This window comes from Gopherus flavomarginatus, chromosome 4 (assembly GCF_025201925.1).
Source record: "Gopherus flavomarginatus isolate rGopFla2 chromosome 4, rGopFla2.mat.asm, whole genome shotgun sequence".
Classification (NCBI taxonomy): Eukaryota; Metazoa; Chordata; order Testudines; family Testudinidae; genus Gopherus; species Gopherus flavomarginatus.
In genome coordinates, this window is record NC_066620.1 from 45,124,678 (window position 1) to 45,145,370 (window position 20,693).

A 20,693-nucleotide genomic window follows, 5' to 3' on the forward strand; every position below is an offset into this window, starting at 1 on the left:
TTAAAACCTCACTACTCTTCATTTCCCTCACTCTATGAGAGTAGGAGAATGGTACTTACCCTCTTCTGTAAACCACTGTGAGATTTACAGATGAAAAGTGCTATATCCGTAATAAGCAACAGTACCAGTAACAGTGTCAGTCTTTTTGTTCTGGGCTTGTACATTCACCCAACACAATGGCATCTGGGCCCCTGCCTTAGGCTCCTGGTGCTACAGTAATACAAATAATAAATAATATTCATGAAGAAATATCATAGCCACTTATTTGTGTACAAGTGCTTTGGCAGCTAGAGCTCTGTGAGTTCTTCAAGTCCGAACGAATATGTAGCAATGTACCTAACAGTGAGTTACCGCAGGTCAAGCTGTGCGCAGTGCCCTGGATTATTTATTTAAAAACTTAGGCTAAATTGTTCTTTTATTTGCCAGGTCTTCCCACCCTGGACCTTGTCCGCTCACGAACTGGTTTTTGAAAAGGGGGCAAGTTGTGTCTTTAGGAAGCTTTGGTAGCATTTCCTCTCCCCGGGGGGCCTGCTCCCCCCCCCCCCCAGTTGCAATTTAACTTCCAGCAACACCAAGATTTCCAGCTGAACTGGTCAGTATTTGCATGGTCTTATTGCGCGGCGGCCTCCCCGCAGTACAAACACTGACACTCCCCGCGGTGCCCCAGCAAGTCTGGCGCTGAACCACACCGGCCAAGCGCGCGGGGCGGGGAGGGAGCCGCGCGCCCAGCGGGGTGACGGGGCAGCCGCAGAGGCGAGACTCCAAGTCTCTGTCCCTGCCGGCGCCCGGGGCCCAGGCTGCCCTCGCCCGGCTCCCTGCCCCGCGTGTCACGGCCCCGCTCCCAGCCTGGCGGCAGGCGGGCAGCGCGCGGGCCCCGGGGGCCAGGCCTGCGCCGCGCTGGGCTCCTGCAGCCGGAGGCGGCGCGCGCAGCAGAGGGCGCTCAGGGGCCCGCCTAGCGGCCGTCGGGAGCCTGTGGGAGCCGCCGCCGCCTCTGCCCGGCCAGCCGCGCGGGTAAGCAGGGCTCGGGGATGGCGCGCGGCGCCTGGCGAGCTCCCGGCTGGAAGCGGGGCTGCGCAGCCTGCCCTGGGGCCGCAGACCGGCTGCAAGGGGCACCCGAGGAGGGGAAAGGCGCGAGCCTGGCTCCCTCCCAGCGCCCCGCCGAGCTGGGGCATCATCTCCCGCCGTCCCGCGGCTCGCTGTGTCTGGGGGCTGGCGGGCCATTGCCATTGCCCCGGGGCCCAAGGGCGCTCGGCATCCACCGGGGCGGGACCTGCCAGCTCCTGATCCGGCATGTCAGCAGAACCGGGCTTTGAGCGAACGCCGAGTGCAGGGGCGACTCCGCAGAGCTCGGGCCACTCTCTGATCACAGCCCAGCCCAGCCCCTCGGCAGCTTGCGGGGAACACAGGCACCTAGATCTCGGGGGAAGAGCGCTTCCGAGGCTCTCAAATACAGCGGTGCATTTCCACCAGCCATGGGTCCAGCCTGGCACCTCGCAGACACTGCCCGGAGAATTTCACACAAGGAGCAAAAATCTGGAACCGGACTATTAAGGCTCCGACTTAAAAGCAGGCAGGAAAGGCAGTTGGGAGACTCCGGGCTCTCCCCTTAACTCACCGCATGCGGAGGTAGGTATTCAATATTGGATGCTACTTAGAAGCGATGCCATTGGACACCCTCCCTCTCCATCCGGCAATACTTGTCGGAGGTGTTTATATATAACACGTTGCGAGAAGTGGGCTTCAATCTCATTCCCCCCCGCCCCCGAGGATGACTAAGTCAAACATCAAAAATCTCCAGCTTTCAGCTAAAAATGGCATCAGAAGCCATGCCCCGGGGGGATGGGGGAGGCGGGGGAGACATGAAAAATGGGTTCTGTTTCTGTCTCCATGTCCTTACACACACACAGCTGATATTCATCTCCTATTTGAAACGTTTATTTTGAAATCAAAAGGGTTAGTATTCTGCTACAGGCTTTTGCGAAGACTGGATCCAATTTTCGAAGCCTGTTGCCAATATTTGTGAGTCATTTCCTTGGAATCCTACCTTTGGTGTTTATTTCCCTTAGAAGGAAACTTGTAAAAGAATAATAATAGCTCTTATTCTTCGTGGAAGGTAGCACACAGTAAAGAAGACAACTTGCTCTTTGTTCCAAAACACTTTTTTTTTGTTTTTGTTTACTTTTTTCAGCGGACAAAAGCGAAGAAGGCAATATAATTAATCCCATAAAACATCTAATTATGGTGCCAGCGACATTCGTGTACTGCTGCACTGGAGTGAAAAGCAAACTGGGAAAGCAATTTTAATTGGTGCGTCTTTAAAGAATAAATAAAGAGAACCGTGTTGTGATTTTGGAACTCTGTGATATTAAACTGCTTTGCTTTGTCAACCCATCCAGAGTTGCTTGACCCCTTTTCTTTCCGTTACTTCAGTAATAATAATAATGTCTAACACTTTTTCAGCTACAACAGACTTTACAAAGGTTAGCTAATTAGAAATACTAAGGACAAAAAAACCCACCTTACGTTAAAATAACATTAATTATAGTTTGCAGTAACGGAAGCATCTTTCATCACGCAGGATCCCAAAGTGTTTTGCAAACTAAACTTCCCTGGGCTTCAGTGGAGGCAGGCGGGGGGTTCTATGGACCTGGAAGAATCAGGCAGCCATCAGTGGGGTGGTGGTGGTGAGGCATATGGCAGAGGACAATGGACATTTCAGCTGAGAACATTGGAAGAAACATCTGTTCTTATTTTTAACAAATTACCGTGGAATCTTACTGTTGTCATAAAATAGGCAGGACCTTGGTTTTTAAGGGCTCATCTGGGAAAAGAAGTATATAACAGCCTTCATGGAATCTGGTTTCACCTGCTAAAATCATAAGAACATAAGAATGGCCCTACTGGGTCAGACCAAAGGTCCAGCTAGCCCAGTATCCTATCTTCTGACAGTGGCCAGTGCTAACTGCCCCAGAGGGAATGAACGGAACAGGTAATCATCAAGTGATCCATCCTCTGTTGCCCAGTCCCAGCTTCTGGTAAACAGAGGCTAGGGACCCATCCCTGCCCATCCTGGCTAATAGCCATTGATGGACCTATCCTCCATTAATTCACCCAGTTCTTTTTTGAACCCTGTTATGGTCTTGGCCTTCACAACATCCTCCAGCCAGGAGTTCCACAGGTTGACTGTGCGCTGTGTGAAGAAAAATCCTCTGACAAAAAAGTCACAAATTTGCATACATTGTCATATATTTGCATAAATCCAGACCATCATAAACAGATGCCTTCCTATATTAAAATTTAGCAGTAATGAATCCCAGTGGGGAAATATTTACACACAAATGGAGGGAGCACCTGAAAGGTACAATATACTCTATTTAAATCCCAATAATTAAATAATTTAAAAAGTTGTTCTTGCCATTTTTCGTCTCTTTCATGGTGACATGTAGTAGGAAAATGGATGGGGAGGAGTATCTGTTAGCACTACGTAATTAACCCCAAAATATCAAAGGGAAATGCAGTAAGTCAAAACATTTAAAACAGTTGTGTTCTAGCTTCTTAAAATAAGTGGTAATAAGATATTAAGGTCATACACTGAAAAATCAAAAATCCAAAAAGTGCAATTTTTCTCCTATAGAACCGTTTGCTGTCTAAGCTCAGGGAACAAACCAGTAGCCCCAAGAAACCCCCAAATGTACCTCCAAGAAGTTGCCATAGGAAAATTCCGGGAGGAAGGGGATTAAATGATAAATCTGAGGGACCTGTCCATTGAAAAAGATGGGAGAAAATATTTTTAGAATTAGGTCTTGTGAGAGAGACTGGAGCATCTGGATTTGAATAATCTAAATTAGGAGAGAAGTCAAGGAAGCAGATGATGATTTACAAGTATTTTCATGCCAGAGCTATTTCTTAAAACACACAAATCACTCTCTGCTTTCATGTGAATTCCCCCCCGCACTGAGCTGGGAGTCCGGCATCAGAAAAAAATAGTGGATTGCTTGAGTTTCCCTGAATTAAGGGCCAAAAACTACAGGGAAAACTACTAGACTTGGCACGTCTGTAGTTTATCTACCTCAGAAGGATGAAGAGCTGAATTGACCCTGTTGGCGTGTAGATCTGTTGTTCTGGCAGTCTAGATATTTCAGACCTGACTTAACTCTGTCACTACTGTTGGCACATGCATATGTCTGCCCAGCAGCTTTTAGCTACATTTCCAATGCAATATGTGTATGAATGAATGGAAAATCACACATCTGCAAGGCCCTGAATCATTTTGTTCCCATCTACATCTCTAGTTTCATTTTCTCCTTCTCCCCCTTCTCCTCCTTGCACTTTTCTCCCTTCCACTTTACTTCTCCCTTTACCTTTTTGTTCCATACTCTGTTTTATACCTTCTGTGAGACTGCCTCTGCCTGAGATAAGTCTCCCTTCTGATCTGGGAAGCATCTTCTCTCTCCCCTTCAGCTAACCTCTTCAGTCAGCTCCTGCTTATTCCTGTTCATTAATAATCCCCATGGACCTTTCCTCACCTTAACCGTTGGCAAGTACTTTGCCTTGTGTCTTTTTGTTTGTTTGTTAGATGGAACGCTGGCCAGTGTAGGGACCAGCTCTGAATCTATATGTGTAAAACACGGCGTATATTTGTGATGCTACTATATATTGTTATTTAATAATCACAAAGAAGGAGCAGGTACGGCAGATCTTCCTTCCCTCTCTCTCTCCATGCAATCTCACATCTTGACGTGTGTCTCTGCTCTCTTCCTGGAAGTCTCGCTGTTATCAAATTTAACATGACCAATCCCTAGCCGCTTGACTCATTTTCGGTCATTGGGGATAACATAACCATTCTCTCTGTCACCCAAACCCTTAACTTAGGGATCTTCTTTGACTCCTCCCGTTCTCATGCTGCATCTAGGCTATGGACGAATCTTTGCTGCTGCTGCGCCCATAACGTTCCTAATACTTATCCTCATCGTGCTGTGTCCGCCAGGCCTTGAGCATCTCCCATCTTCCTTACTGTAACTTCCGCCCACTCAGACTTCTGACGCCCACATCCTTCCAGTCTGAGCGGCTCAAACACAGCTACTGAGAGATCAGCTCCCTTGCTCACTGTCCTGACCACGGGGACTCCCTCTACTGTCTCCTTCTTCTTTCCCTGCATCCAGTTCAAGCTTCTTTTATTCACCTTCACAGACCTTCCCAACTCTGACCCCCCTACCGTTCCACTCCTCTCTTGCCGCGTCTCTCCCCCACGCCAACAATGACGCCAGCGTTGCTTTACCCATGTGCCAACTTCTCACATGAGCATCCCATCTGCCTTTACACATGGAAAGCCCTCCCTGCCTGAGCTGTAAGGGCACTTCCATTGCCTTCTTCACACCCCTCTCCAATGCCCATATCTGCTGCCTACAAAAAAAGCAGCCAATTCATAAGGGCTAAGCTGACATGAGGAGGGACTCGTTTACACTGTTTCTGTTCTTTTGTAAATGTATATATAAACACTGCATATATTTGACTGTATTTCTCTTTCCCCACCCTTTGTCTGGCACTTGCTTTCTTAGATTGTAAACTCCGTTCAGCAGGGACTATGGTTTGCAGGTGGTTGGACAGTGCCTAGCGCAATAGGGCTTTTGGATGCCACAGCAATTTAAATTTTAAATAATAACGAGGTACAGCCAGAATATTTGGGCAAGTTTATTTCCTAAGTACATGGCTCAACAATTGTTTAATCCAGCTAGGAAAAGCAAGGCGATACAGTGTTTAGAATGCCGTCCTGTCCTTAAAGCATGCCTCTATACTATGGGATTGCTACAGAATATATGGTAAATAGTGAGACCCAAGCAGGACAAACTCAGGAGTTAAGACTGGAGCAGCCTCTATCTCTTTGTCTTTATAGATCTGAGTGAGACCTGCAGCGTTATTGTAACAAACATTTGAAATGTAACTTCTGTTTTTAGAGGCATTCCAGAACTGTACAAAGAGCCCTTTTCATTGACATTGCATCAGATTTGTAAAGTGAATGGTATCATTAGAGTTCTCTCATTAACATCATAATGAATCTGAAGGAATAGTGGGTGAAAATTCTAGCAAATGGAATAGAGTAGCGATGTATAGTAGTCTTACTATATAAAACTGCATGCAGAAACAGTTTGACATTTTAACCTTCAGGCTGCTGTAGGTGCCTCAGGGTGTCCTCCTGCTGCATGCATTTGGCTGGCAACGTGGAAAAATTGTGGTCGCCTACGGATTAAGGGTTGGGTTCAATAAAAACTGCCACCGAAGCCCACACAAAGCTCCAAAATGAATTTTAAAAAATGGAATTCAGCCCTAAATGTCAGCCCTTTTGCTGCAGTTTTATATAGTGACAGTAGTGTGCATTCAGGTATACATATTTTATCCTTTTAGAGCCACCCGTGTTAATGGAAGCTCACCATTCATACGTTCTGAAAAGTCTCAATGAAATACATGGGCATTGGATTGAATCCAGATATTGCGTATAATAATGTAGTGTAAATGGATTGCGAATGTGACTGGGCGACAAGGGGACCTGGGTTCTATTTCTCCTTATGCCATTGATTTGCTGTCCGACTGGTAAAGCACTTGGACTAAATTCTGTCACCCTTAATCGTGATGAATAGTATCCTAACCTGCAAGCAGTCACACTGAAGTCCCATTTGGGCAGTCAGGTATTATTTATATTGAGTAAACATGGCAGAAATTGGTGCTTGGAAACCTTTTTTCAGAAATGACCTTTGATTTGGGATCCAATTTTAGACCCCTGGAGCCTGATTTTCAGAGGTGCTGAGTAACCGCAACTCTCTTTTAAGACAAGTGGACTTGTGGGAAGTAAGGGCACCCCAAATTAGAGGCCCCTTTTGAAATTTTGGGCTTCAACCTCTATGCATGTAAACTAGTTTTTCTGCTGCGAAATTGGGAATAGTGACACTTATCTTTGTAACGTACTTTGAGATCAACAGATTAAATGCTATGTATTATTCTTTATGCTTTGTTTTTAATGATGTTATAAAATGTTAGAGAGAGCAGATTTTGTTCATAGACAGTAGCTGTTTATAAAAGTTAAACCAACTTGCGTCTATTAATGTTGTATGTTCTAAATAGCAGGCACAGTTAATTTACTTTAAAAACTGTCTGAAAAATTGTATTTTTCAAGATGAATCTGTTTCTACTCTGAGAGCTGCGCAGGAAGCGCCCAGCTCGTTCGTCTGTCCGTGTGTGCTGTGTGTTTGTGCTCAAACACAGAAAGACCAATTTGAAATGAAATATTGTTTTAAAAAAAGCAGGACAGAAAACTTCTATTCCAAATTTTATTCTAATAATAACATCCGTCAGAAAAAGGCATCCGCGAGAGATGCTGATTTATAAGACGTTATTACATGCAAAGAAATCTCGACTTCTCCAAAGCAGCAGAGGGTCTCTTCCATCCTCTTTTCTCTAAGGACAAATGCTAAGTCTTGACATAGTGCCAGCATCAGGAGACTAATGTCTAACTGTGAGTGACTGCTCAGGGCACATTAATGAGTGGATCAGTTCATGGGTGCTTTCCAATGACAGCATAATCTTTTTCTGTAGCATATATTTGATTTTTAGCTGGTTCTCAGTCCTGGGTGAGACAGAATTACTCTTACTCTGTCCATGTGAGGGCACTCTAATGGTAAATAAATAAGATATAGTAACTAACAGATATAATGTAATCTACAAGGCTAGTAGGTCGTGGGCCATGCTTTCTCGGGCCATTGTTTCTTTCTCCAGGAAAAAGAAAGGCTTAACTTATAAGCAACCAATGAGAATATGAACTAAAAGTATTCTGTATGTTGTATGTTTCCCCGTGTCTGAGAGAGTTCCAAGTCACATGATAATTTGGTTTCATAGAGGGAAGTTGAAAGTGCACATTTACGGTTGGATTCTGTAGTCCTTCCTCAGCCAAAACTCCCAGAGACTTTAGCTGAAATCCCATCCGACTCCCACTATTCAATTCGAAGCGAATGTAAATTTTCGGCTTGAGTAAGGGTAACAGGATCGAGGTATGGCTGAGGCGTGAAAACATTATCTAAAGTTATCTAGCAAGCCAGCACTTGCCCATTTCTGAAGAAAGTGGCACTCCGGGTGCATTCTGAAGGTATCTGACAGATGTTAATGATTTATTTTTCTTAATCGCTCACTTCTGCTGCCCCTGCTATCTTTCTCCAGCCAGGCAGAATTTAATTGCTCGCACTTCTAATTGCTGGGACCACAGCCCCCTCTCCCCATTCCCCACCGGCCTCCCCTTGGAACCTTGTCTTCCTTCTGTAGCACCGACCTGAGACACGCAGGAGGAGGAAACTCAATTCCAGTTTCTTGGAGAGAAGAGGAGGAGGGGGGGCAGGCGGTGTCTCGGGTCATTGTTCTGTACTCCAGTGCCAAGAGAAGTAGGTGAACTGGGGAAAGTGAACTGAGCCGGTGCCCCTTTCAGGAAGTTTGCTCTCTCGCTCGCTCGCTTTGCTCTTGCACTGGGAGGCAGCTCGCTGCCTGGCGCTGGCTCTGGAGTCCCCGCTCCTGCTTAATATTCTGCCTGCTCCGTTGATGTTGTGCTTGGCTCCTGTGGGACTGCAACTCACGGCTTGAAACCGGAGCCAATTTTCTGTCTTCATCTCACAGTGTTTTGACTGGAGGCAGATCCAGTTCAGTCCGATCGGGGCTAGTGGAAACAACTACCTAAGTCTCTCTGTGTCTTTCGCTTGGGAGCCGGGGAACAGAAAACAAACCTACCACACACACACCCGCGCGCGATGTGGCTGCCGAGGCAGGGCTGCTGAGCAGGAGAGCATGGGAAGCGAATGAACTGATTTGTTACATACAATCTGTGAGCATCGTTTGGATCTGCTCGTTTGATGTATTTCCATGGAAGGGGGGAGGGGATCTGTGCATGGGGGAGGGGGCTCTCGGGGAGAGGAGGGAGGGATCTTCCATGCGTGGGATCTGGTCACTCTTTTTTAGTAGAGGGTTTTTTTCCCGCTAAAGGATTAAAAATGTAATTTTAAAAGGCACCTGGATCCACCGACCCCGGGGAAGGGAGTCGGAGAACAATAAGCACTGGGATAGAGAGAGCTGGTAGAAGAGACGCTCCAAGCTGGACGCGCCCGCTGCAGCAAGACAGAGCCTACACTGGTGTGGACAAGAGAGTTTGGGGGCTGCGTAATTACGCGGTGAGAGAGCACCCGGCTAGGCAGTGGAAGGAGGGCAGGACGAAGGGGGGGGGGGGGAAAAGGATGGCGAAGAAGTGACAGTCCCTCCTGGAAAGGCGCGCTCCTCTGCGGTGCCGGGGGATTCGCCCCTGCCCAGGACTGCTCGGGCTGACCTGGCTGTTGTGTTCTGCTTGCAGGTCTCTGGCGCTCAGCAATGACTCTGGTGCTGTCCATGCATAGATTCTGCGATCCCATTGTCTCGGGAGGAGCTGCCGAGATCGCAGAGTACCAGACTCTGTGGGAGTCGCACTGTGGCAGCAAGACTAGCCCCCCGGATCCCAGCCAGGCTCAGCAGCAGGGAGACAGGGCACCATGTCATTCTCTGGCAGGTATGGCTCCCTTCTGCCTCTCTATGGCAGCCAAGCGAGTGGCCAAACGGTGGGGGTGGGGTGTCAGTACCCTTACGGGATAAGTAGTCTGGGCAAAACGCATGTTATTAGTGTTGTCTTGACTATATTCAAGAAGCCAGTGCTTTCTGGCAGAGAACTGGATCCGCTCGAACCAGCTTCTATATGCAGCAATTTATCTGGCACAGCCTTCATTCATCCTAAAGCAATGTCTGGGGGGAAATAGATGGCTACATTAAACTGACAGTAATTTCCGTTTCACTATCTGTGTAAACATATGAATAGATTGGAGGAATGTGGCCCAGGAAATACTATACTACAGTCATTCTCCAAAGGGATAAAAGTCATACCGTTCTGGCTAGTTGTCAGTTCTTTTCTATGGATTTTAAGGAACCCTGCACATAACTGGCTATTATAACATGGCATGTATTGGCCAAAACAGGATGGAGATTGTGTCTATTTTGGTGCGGGATGGGGTAAGAGAAGGGGGTCCAAGCATGGCCATCTTAATTTAGTTTTTGTGAAGATAAAATATTATAAAAATTGGATTGTAACTATTCTGTGTGCCAGTTAATAAAGTATTGAGTAATGATGAGTGATGCTATAAAATGTATTTGTCTGAAGATATGTTTACCTTTTTTATCATGAAAGGTAGAAACAGACTCTTACCTTTTGTTGAGTATATCTGATCTATGCTACAGTCTGTTGTATTTTTACATATCCATTTCTGGCTTTACACTAGGACACAAAATGATCCACTTCTGAAAAATTATTTTAAGCTACTAAATCTTCTTCCAGGAGTATGGAATATATTTAGCAACTGTAAAATAAAATTTCTTCTGTAACTCATGATCCCTGGAATCTGAACATGATGCACTGGTGAATGCCACTACTTGTTGGACTGCTTGTAAATTCAGAATGAAAGTTTTATTAAAGAAAAATATACAGGGAATATCTAAGTATGCCAAATGCGCTAATGTCCTATAGTGTCTATCAGACTGACCTTCAATTGCCCATGCTATTGCATCATATGAGTTATTTATTAGTAAGGTAAAAAGTTTATTTTTGATCACTACAAATATATATAAACAAATGTGGTAGACTTATCCTGTAGTGAGAAAGGAAATGAACAGTATTTTGTTTGGAGAACCTCAGGCAAGCCACATGTCATTTGTCATATCTGATTTATTACCCACAGGATCACATTACAGGGGAATTTCAAATCCTATAACAACATCCAAGATCACATACTTTAAAAGGAAATATGTGGAAGAAGAGGATTTTCATCCACCACTCAGCAGCTGTACGCGTAAAGTATGTTTTTTAATAGACTTTTTTTTACTGAGCATTTCAAATACTTAGTAACACTTGCTTGACTCATTTCCAGAAGTTGAAATACTCCACCCAAATTATGAGAATAACCCAGCTGTTTGCATAGAAACAAATAGTTCACACTTTTTTTTATTGTATTTTATTATTACTGTCATCACATAGTTTAAGAAACAAAGGGGTTTGTTCAGCTATAATAACAGTAAATACAAACACTCTGAATAACTTACTTTTTTCACAGGTTTTATTCATAAACAGTTAAACTGTGTTTACAGAGGTTACTCTGGAGTTTACACACCAAAAATGCATAATGTAAATTTAACAAAAGTAAGCTCCAGGCTCTCCCATTTTTTCAGTACTCTTTTTCCAGGATTGCTAGACTCAACGTACCCCAGTGGATGTATAAATCCTACATAGAAACAATTATTTGAAAGGGGAATATATTCTACTCCAAAATTTAATCTTACTTATAAAATAAAAACCCTAACAACTCAAAATGAATTAAAAACCCAAACAACATCTTTCTTTTCTAGAAAGGGGCCTGGGTGGGGTTGTAGCTTACATTTGACACGCGACAATATACATTGATGTTTAACAATTCATGGGAGATTTTAGAAAACTGTTTATGCTCCTGCTCATTAAGCGCTCAATCCTGCAAGGTACTGAGCTCCCTGCCCTGCACCTTGCTGGATCATGGCTGATTGTACATTTAGTATCTGAGATCTAGATAAACTTCCCCCAATATATTCTTTTACTGTAAAATCTGTTTGAATTAGTGCTTGTGAAAGGAACCACTTAGATAGCCCTGGAGATTGGAGTCCTCTCTCCGTCTATAGAATAGTTCAAGCAAGTGTAACGCTGGTTATCATCAGTGGGCAGAATAGAACCTGGGCTTATGGAGCTTAGAGCATGAATTTCCACTGCATGAACTAAAAACCATGTGGCTGTTAGCTAAGGTTCAAGAGCAGATTTGTACTCGTTCTCTAAGTTGTCTTGGTGCCACTAAATGGGACAGAACACCACACCCAAGAAATGTGTGTGTGAGTTACACAAGGGCAGAGGCAGTGCAAGCTCCCCACAGAACCTTGTAGTGCATCTGAACCTTTACCCAGAAAGGCAAACGTTAGGGGTGAGAGGATAGTTCAGTCTCCCATTCATACCATGGGCTCCTTACTGAGGAAGGATCCCAGTTATGTTGGTGATTTCTCTGGATAGCTTCACACTTGGAAATGCAGAGCAACTACTAAATCATTTCAAAATGACCCTAGAACAGCCATTACAGAGTACCAATTTTCAATTATTCAAGCTGTGAGAGGAGTTTTGAGTGCTGGGTGCAGGCTCTGGGCTGGGACAGAAGGTTGGGGTGTGGGAGGTGGTGCGGGGCATGGGGCTGGGCTGGGGATGAGGAGTTTGGGGTGCAGCAGGCAGGCTGCCCTGGGGCTGGGATGGGAGGCCAGAGTGGAGGGCTTCCCCACCCTCCTTCCACCAGCAGCAGTGAGCTCTGGGGGAGAGGGAGGCCCAGGACCCTCCCTCCCTGGCCCGACACTCACCCAATTCCCCGCATGCTGCTGCTCAGGTGGTCCAGCCAGGATAAGCCCCCCTCCCCTCGAGTCAACTCGGAGTTTCCTGCTGGGGGGAGAAGGGGCTGCCATGCGCCTTCTCCCTCCACAGATGTAGCAGCCGCCTCAGCCTGCCCCCAGCACCGCTCCCTTGTAGCCAGCAGAGGCCAGCAAGGGAGCACAGTGCAGAGCAGCAGGGATGTTCTGGGGAGGCATGTGGGGGCAGCAGCTGGGGCCGGGGGAGAGACCCAGCCCGAACATTGGCGGAGCCAGGCCCCCACAGGCTCTGAATTTGCTGGAGTCCAGGCACCACAGGCCCATATAACTTGCCTCTCCTGCAGATGGTGGGAATTAGAGCAGCCTGATGTGTTTCTCCACAACTAGGCAGATTGCATTCTGTGCTAAAAATAGAAATTAGTTAATACTACTGGGAGTAACATTCACTACCCCTCTGCACTTTGATTCCCATAGTAGGGGTCACAGAGCAGAGCCCATGGCCTCCTGGGAGTAGTAACCTGGCCATGCTGCCAATGCTGAGAAGGAAATCCTGGCAGGAGCCTAGAAGGGAGAGCAAATCTGTGTGCTTGTGGCCAGGGTTTTCCATAAATCCCCAGCCTCTTCTAGTTTCCTGACCTTGTTCCTGCCCAGCCACATTCCCACTAGACCCAGGGATTGTTGAGTGTAGTACTCAGCTCAACAGCTGCACTCCAGATGCCGCAGTGATATTCGATTGTTTTTACCACACTGCCAACATTTTTCTACACAATAGTGCGGTAAAAGCGTTTTGACTAATAGAGACTTCTCATTGTGGAGTAGGGAGACCAGAGAGCAAGTGTGAAAAATCAGGACGGGAGTGAGGGGTAATAGGTGCCTATATAAGAAAAAGCCCCAAATATTGGGACTGTCCCTATAAAATTGGGACATCTGGTCACCCTATTGTGGAGGCCTATTTCACTGGTAGTTCTGACATTTGTTCCATCTGCACTGTTGTTACTGGCTGCCTTGCAAACTTTAGCAGGCCTTTGGTATGGAGGGCATGCAGGAGGAAGCCACCCTTCAGTCTGGTGGCTTTGGTGAAGCCCAGCAGTGGCTAGGGCCTGATCCCTGCTCTAGTCACATAAAAAACCACATCAGCTAAAACATTTCAGCTAAATTGCACAGTAGCTTTACAGTTTACACAGGATGCAACTAAAGAGCCAGTTGTTCACATCCAGTGTTTGGTCACTCGAAAGCCTGGACTTGTGAACGCTAATAATGTTTGCCTACACATATCAAACACTTAGCTATTTGTCTCCCCGGTATGGGGGCACATCTGACATTCTGGCCATGAAAAATAGGGTCCCTCAACACATGGGTGCACAAATTCAGAGGCCAAGCTGAGATCCCTAAGGAAATTTGGGCCACCCAAAATGTTAGCTGGCTTTACAGACTGCCGATAGGGTGCTTAACATGCTTCTTATTACATAAAGCAAAACACTCTAATCCGTTTTTTTTGCCTCTTCTGTCTCTTTCGTTTTCAGACAGTTTCTGCTTTTGAGGAGCGGGCACACATTCTTTACATGTCTTTGGAAAAACTGAAATTTATTGATGATCCTGAAGTCTACCTACGGAGATCTGTCCTCATAAACAATTTGATGAAGAGAATCCATGGAGAAATTGTCATGCAAAACAACTGGTGCTTCTCTGCTTGCTCTTTTGGTGGTCCCTCATCACAAGAGTGGTTTATGACTCAAGACTGTCCTTATAGAAAACGTCTCCGGATGGCAAAAGAGGAGTGTGAAAAGTTCCATTCTTGCTGCTTTTATCAAGAATGTGGCAGTCACTATTTAAATGTACCCTTCTCTGTTAATACAAATGGGGAGAATTCTTCTTCCTCTTCTTCCTCCTCCTCCTCCTCTTCCTCCTCCTCCCCTATATCTTTGCCAAGTTGTTCCCACCAGGTGGATTATGGCATCGACAGTGCCCCCGTTTACAGGCGTGATGACCAGATTCTTGCTAATGAAATATTCATTACTAATGCCAAGTCTCATGGTAATCAGGAAAAGGCAAAATTAAATGATGAGAAAGGAGATAAGGAAACTGATCGAGCTGGTATCACTCTAAACTGTGAACCTATGAAAGGCGACCTTGCTCTTGAATGTAAAGGCAAATTTTATGATTATTTTGAGACTGGATGTAATGACAAGAGCAACATAAATGAATCTTGGAAAAAGTCCTTAAGGAAAAAGGAATCTTTACCAAGTAATAAAATGTGCTGCAGCAAAGGAAGTAAAATATGACCCATCTTTTTTGCTGTAACTTTGAAGCATGCACAGCATGTTATCTATCAACATTTTATTTGGAATGGATTTTTTATAGTTTTGTACAACTGATACAATCATGCCACAAATGTTGCATATAGTTTTAAATGACTGGAGAGCAGATTGCATAAAGCATCTGTATGATCTGCATCAGTGAGCTATTTATAAATATGGAGACTTCATAAAGAGCACAGTTGAATTACTGCTTACAACTATAGTTTAGCTTTTGTTACTGAAAATACCAATAAAACCAGATGAGGAAAACATATCCTTTTATATATGCCCTCCCACATGGAGTCTGCCATTAATTAAGAGGAACCTCCATTATGTTTACCAATTAATTAGATGTTTGGTAAACAAATTGATATTACCAGCAAGGGTGCTTTGCTTCCTGTAACACAATATTTGTTGTGACAAAAGACTGGATACTATGGACTGGGATTAAACAGTTTCTACACTCTCATACTGACACTGTTAAATTCACATATTTAACAGGTTTGTACACCTGACAAGATAGGATGTATTGTGAGGAAATACCTTTTCATGGGCTCTTAACCAGAAATACCACATACAGCTCAATCACTTGCACATTTTCAGCTCAGCTGTAATAATGAGGCTTATGGTGGTTTGTTATTATACAGGGCAGGTGTTTTGGTGCCTTACCTTTTATCTTAATTTTTGCCAGCGTGAAAATTAAGTATAAAATCCGAGCTGCAGCAGGGATTTATTAACCTAAACGGAAAAAAACCCAGGATGGATCAATATTATTAGAAACCTGTAATCTTTGAAATACTGAGTTCGACTTCTTATTCAAACATTGCTATTCTTCCTTTTTGATGTTCTATTGCTTTTTGATTTGCTATCCTTAGGAAGGGATTTAAGAAACAATAGAGAGACGTGTCTTGTAAACAAGCACTAGATGCTTGAGCATTTCTATGGCAACTGTCTGTTGCTGAGGTTCTTTTTTTTTTTTTTTTAAATCTTCCATATAATGAAGTTCTTGAACCAATCGCATGCTTTATACTTTATTCTGTTTAGCATAATTTCTCTCTTTTAGATTGCAAAAGCACGTGGGGGTTTTCTATGACTTTTGCTGTTGATTTAAAACAAAACAAAAAGCACAATGTTAATAAATAATGTGGCGATAAGAGTTTATCTGAAATAAATGTTTTAATTTTAAAAAAGATTATTTTGGAGAAACAGGGCTTGAAGTTTCAATGATTAAAGACAAAATTTGGTCATACTTAGGTACATCATTTTAAAATACACATTTTTTAAAACATACATATTACATTTTTCAGGGGGTGATTAAGAATATGCTGGGTTCTGGATCCACCTAATTTTTGGATTCCACACCCACCTGGACAACTGTGGATGTGCTGTGCATACCAGCCAAATCCAAACCATAGGTGACACGTTATTGCTGCCTGTCCCTGCCTGGGACATTGTGAATCCAAACAATAGCTCTTTCTCGTTGGTTCTTGCCTCAGGAACAATTAGCTGTGCTCATGCTGGCCATTGTTTACTAAGGATGAAATTCACCCCTGTGAATGGAAGCAGCCCAGTTCCAAATTGGGTGTAAGTGGGATTTAAGGAGTGCACAGACCTTGTGCTGGCCCTCCGCACAGGGATAAATTTCACTCTAAGTGTATAGTCCGGCACTCGTTTAAGTCACTGACATACCTATGGAGTTTAGTAGTGCAGAGTCAGGTTCTGATTCACTACTGCCTTGGGTTCCTCTGAGAATGTAGGCCACGGAGTCCAAAGAATCTCTCTTAATTCTCCCCTGCCATTATTTTTCTTTATGGCAGGTAATACGTGTACCCCATAGTCAAGATTACAAATTGGGCATCTGTCATCAACACCTCTCCTAGTCACTCTTGGAAGCTCGCCAACTGCTTTAGATACATAGTTAAATAAAGTTACCTCAATATTTGCAGTATTTCCTACAGGAAGGATATTGAATGCCTAGGGAATTTTTCAAAAAACTGAGATAACCATTATTTAGTGATCTAAGACAAAACCGGCTTGTTTGTAAGGGTTATCACTGTAACAGGAATCAAACAACAAAAAGAGAAAATATGGATTACACCTGATTTCTCCAAGACAGAAGCTTTTTTATTATTAATAATAATATAAAATATAGATCTCATTCATACAGTGTATGAGTAGGATCATCATTTAGGCATTTGTCCACAAGGACCAATTATTTAAAAGCTGATTTTCTTGTATTATAACCAGTTAGTCCAGTAATATCTGCTCTTTTTTCAGTATTTGATAAACATTTGATGTTTTAAGTGTAGATATTAGACCCTTGTACGCTAATGTGTTGTTGTAGTAAAGTGAGGTTTCCTTGGTATATATTTATTAAAATGACCAAAATTCATTTTGATTTTACATCTTTAATGGCTGTTGGAGTCTTCCCCTAATCCCGCCCCAAGGAAATATCATTTAATCAAATCGTTCCAGTGTTGAAAAGGTTTAAATTACAATCAGGTCTTTTACCACAGCTGCAGACCAATACAGAAGTCTAAACTGTCAATTTTTAGAACACTTTGGAACAGAATTTTAAGATAGCCTGACAAATGTAAAAGGTTTGTTTGCGGCATAGGGCTGAAATTTGGGATTGTACAGGTATAGCTACAGACAGAATTGGGCCAAACTTTGCAGCTTACAGAATTCTCTTCGGGCCCAGTCATGCAGAGTGGGGAACACTTGTGAGGTACTGAATGCCATCAAGTCCCCTTTGTTCAGCACTCTGGACAGTCAGGCCCATTTGAGAAAACTGCATCCAATGTATGAAGCCATAACGCTGTGGTATTAGTTTATGGGTCTTGTTTACACTCTATTGAAATGTGGAATTATCTGAAACAATTCTATAATTATCTCTGTATATTTAATGTATTTCTAAGCCACCTACCACCTTGGCATGTCTAAATGTTGGACAAATTTAAGACGTATCAGAATTTATACAAAGATGGTGTTATTTTATCTGTTCTCTGAGAACAGCAATGTGGATTTAAGTGTTCCTTGATGTCTTCCCCTGACCCTTCTTTATAAACTATAACACATGCTGAAAGTAAATATGTAGAACTCAACAGTGTACTAAACATTCCTGTTTGTTTTTCAAAGGGACGAGCTATTGTTCTGTTAAAGAGAAAAAGAGAAGTGTGTCTGAAGCAACCTGGGTAAACTGTCAAAAATATTATAGCTATTGTTATGAGTTTCAGCTTAGAGATTCATAGTGGGTTTTGTAGCTTCATTTTTGGTTTGTAGTCCTTTAAGTTATACTAAGGACCTACACCAGACAGGGTCTTTTCCCTGTGACTATTCAGTACCAAAGCACTTTTCTTCCTAGCACAAGTTTCCAACAATTGGTTCTTTTCCAAGGTCATATTAATTCCCTTCTCTTTTATGTCTTATGTGGAGCTTAATGCATCTTCTCCAACTTGATACCAGTCTATCTGCTTGAGAGAACTGGTCAGAACTTCTTATCTATCAAGGAATTGTTTTCTTCTGCACCAAAAGATAGTTTACTCATAGAATATAACATTATAAAACACTGAGACTTTCATCAGGCAATTCTATGCTTATATCTCAAGTCTTAGAATACAACAGAAAATAGAAATGGAACAAGGGTGTTTCTGTTGTTATGTCTATTTTACTGTTGATAAGAATAAAAGTGCTGTTTTATCTCCAGGATCACTTCCCAATAGATTATACATTTCCCATAGAAATGTATAGTATATTTCAGTTGAAAAAAGTACTGCACTTCTTTTCTTAAACATACACAGTAACACTATTGTGCTTCATTCATACTTATTGCATTTGTTAAAGAGTTTACATTGTACAACTTCTATGAGGATAACCTGAAAAAATAGTCGGAGACACAGTTGTTTAGGTGTTTGAAGTGCATGCAGTGCAAGCATTTAAATATAGGCAGAGGACAAGTGTCCATATCACTCAAATCACCAGCATAAGTGGCACTAAATGGCAAGCTGGAGGGCAGTCTCAGCAGAGAGGGCAAAAGCTGAATGAGCCAGGAAAGTGAAGCTAGCCTTTCACTACTAGAGATGATCCCCTCCAGAGCAAAGGTCGAGAGAAACTGCTATTTTCATCTATGGAAAAAGTGAATAGGGAAATGTTATTTAGCCCTTTACATAACACAAGAACCAGGGGTCACTAAATAAAATTAATAGGCAGCAGGTTTAAAACAAACAAAAGGAAGTACATCTTCACAAAACTAACAGGCAGCCTGTGGAATTCATTACCAGGGGATGTCATGAAGGCTAAAAGTATAACTGGGTTCAAAAAAGAGTTAGAAAGTTCATGGAGGATAGGTCTGTGGATGGCTAGTAGCCAAGTTTGTCAGGGAGACAAATATGTGCCCCGGGTAGCCCTAAACATCTGCCTGCAAGAAGCTGGGACTGGACAACAGGAGATGGATCACTCGATAATTGCCCTGTTCTGTTCATTCTCTCTGAAACATCTAGCACCAGCCACTGCTGGAAGACAGGATACTGGGCTAGATGGACTTGGTCTGACTCAGAATGGCCACACTTAAGTTCTTATGTTTCATCACCCATGGTCATTCTTCCTTTCCCTCTTTTATCATATTTACCATCTTATCAAATTTCCCTCTGGTTCAAACTCTTGAACTTTTAGTCAGTGCTGTGCCTTTCGCTGCCATACTTATTGGAAGATCCAGTTCTGCACAGCAGATACAATGAACAAGTTCAAAGATACAGGAAGACTAGAGTGTTTAAAAGGAGAATTAAATCAATAGGCCAGATTCACCAAGACATTCTTGTTGCTTTCAGCATAGGTTGGCTAATACATCCCTCCACTCTGATGCAGGTTTAAGTTGCTTACAATGTCCAGAATAGAAACTTGGGTAAATTTTATCAAAATGAATCATTCATTTCAATGGACAGTTTAAACTGCTATGAAATCTCTGATTTTTTTTTATTAAATAAATATCACAGTTATGCTAAAGAGCTCAGATGTATTCGTTCTCTTATATTGTCCACTCATCTCCATGCAATTCATAAGACCTAGAGCAATCCTTAGTTTATGAAGATAAAATCCAGGATATTCAGTTTAGTGATAAAATTATTTCACGGTGGTATGAAACAGTAGTAATAAATTTCCTAGCAGTATAGACAGTAGAAGAACACAATTAAAGAAGTACTTGCAAAGAATCATGTGAGAGGTTATAAAGATGTGAATCTTTCACAACAGCCAATGAGTCCAATCAAGAGCACTTAGAATAGACAGTAATTTCCTGTATTTTTGAATATCACTTTTAAATTCTATGACAGATGGAAAAAGATGACTAAACTAAGGGAGTTTACACAAGTTCGCCTTGTGATGTTTGCAAAGTATCTCTGTGAGGTCCATTTTCTCTAACGTAAACATCACTCCGGCATTGTGCCCAGAGCTTCTGCATCAGTTAATCCAGCACAGATTAATTTTGAAAATGTGAGATATGTTTCAGAGGCCATGTAAGGCAGTGTTTTAGCCCTATTGAGTTGAGCAAAGATCACTTTTGGGTGCGAAGGGACTCCTTAGGGGGTTGGAATGAAAACCCCACCCCTTTTGGCTCTCCACAGAGTGGGTAAAACAAAGCTGCTGCTGCTGTGAGGCCAGGCTGAATTCACCACAGAGGGTCTGTGGCTTTTTATATCAGAGAAGCCTGTGGTAAGGTATGGAATGTCTCGGATCAGACATGTGAATCCAGCTGAGTGATTATGCAGATACTGCTGCAGTCAGAACTGTGTAGCTTTCTGTTGCTTTCTCAAGCTTTTCTGCTATGGAATGCTCTGGATAATTTATGATACTGCACATGCAGCCCAGAGGCTGAAGGTGTTTTAATGTTCCAGTTTTGCAGATGTCTCCAGAAAGATGGTGCAGACTTTA

General features: G+C 43.3%; 1 protein-coding gene across 5 annotated transcripts; it reads left to right on the forward strand.

The window, feature by feature from the left end:
- Window positions 1–984: 984 nt before the first annotated feature.
- On the forward strand, window positions 985–19,661 carry SERTAD4 (SERTA domain containing 4). 5 transcript variants are annotated; one of them, XM_050951933.1, is made up of 4 exons: window positions 985–1,011; window positions 9,377–9,568; window positions 10,785–10,900; window positions 13,995–19,661. In XM_050951933.1, exons 2-4 carry the CDS (start codon window positions 9,394–9,396, stop codon window positions 14,751–14,753), a joined length of 1,050 nt encoding a protein of 349 aa, XP_050807890.1. In that variant the 5' UTR covers window positions 985–1,011; window positions 9,377–9,393; the 3' UTR covers window positions 14,754–19,661. The 5 variants fall into 5 exon arrangements, with proteins under 5 accessions (XP_050807890.1, XP_050807888.1, XP_050807887.1 ...); XM_050951931.1 differs by lacking the exon at window positions 985–1,011 and adding an exon at window positions 1,165–1,626; XM_050951930.1 differs by lacking the exon at window positions 985–1,011 and adding an exon at window positions 8,712–8,857.
- Window positions 19,662–20,693: the final 1,032 nt, after the last annotated feature.

What these genes read in the sequence shown, in the direction of transcription:
- SERTAD4 (XM_050951933.1), top strand. Translation starts at nt 9,394, where the DNA reads ATGACTCTGGTGCTGTCCATGCATAGATTCTGCGATCCCATTGTCTCG. An exon ending in ACCATGTCATTCTCTGGCAG is followed by an intron (nt 9,569 to 10,784) that starts GTATGGCTCCCT and finishes TATTACCCACAG; the next exon opens with GATCACATTACAGGGGAATT. An exon ending in TCAGCAGCTGTACGCGTAAA is followed by an intron (nt 10,901 to 13,994) that starts GTATGTTTTTTA and finishes TTTCGTTTTCAG; the next exon opens with ACAGTTTCTGCTTTTGAGGA.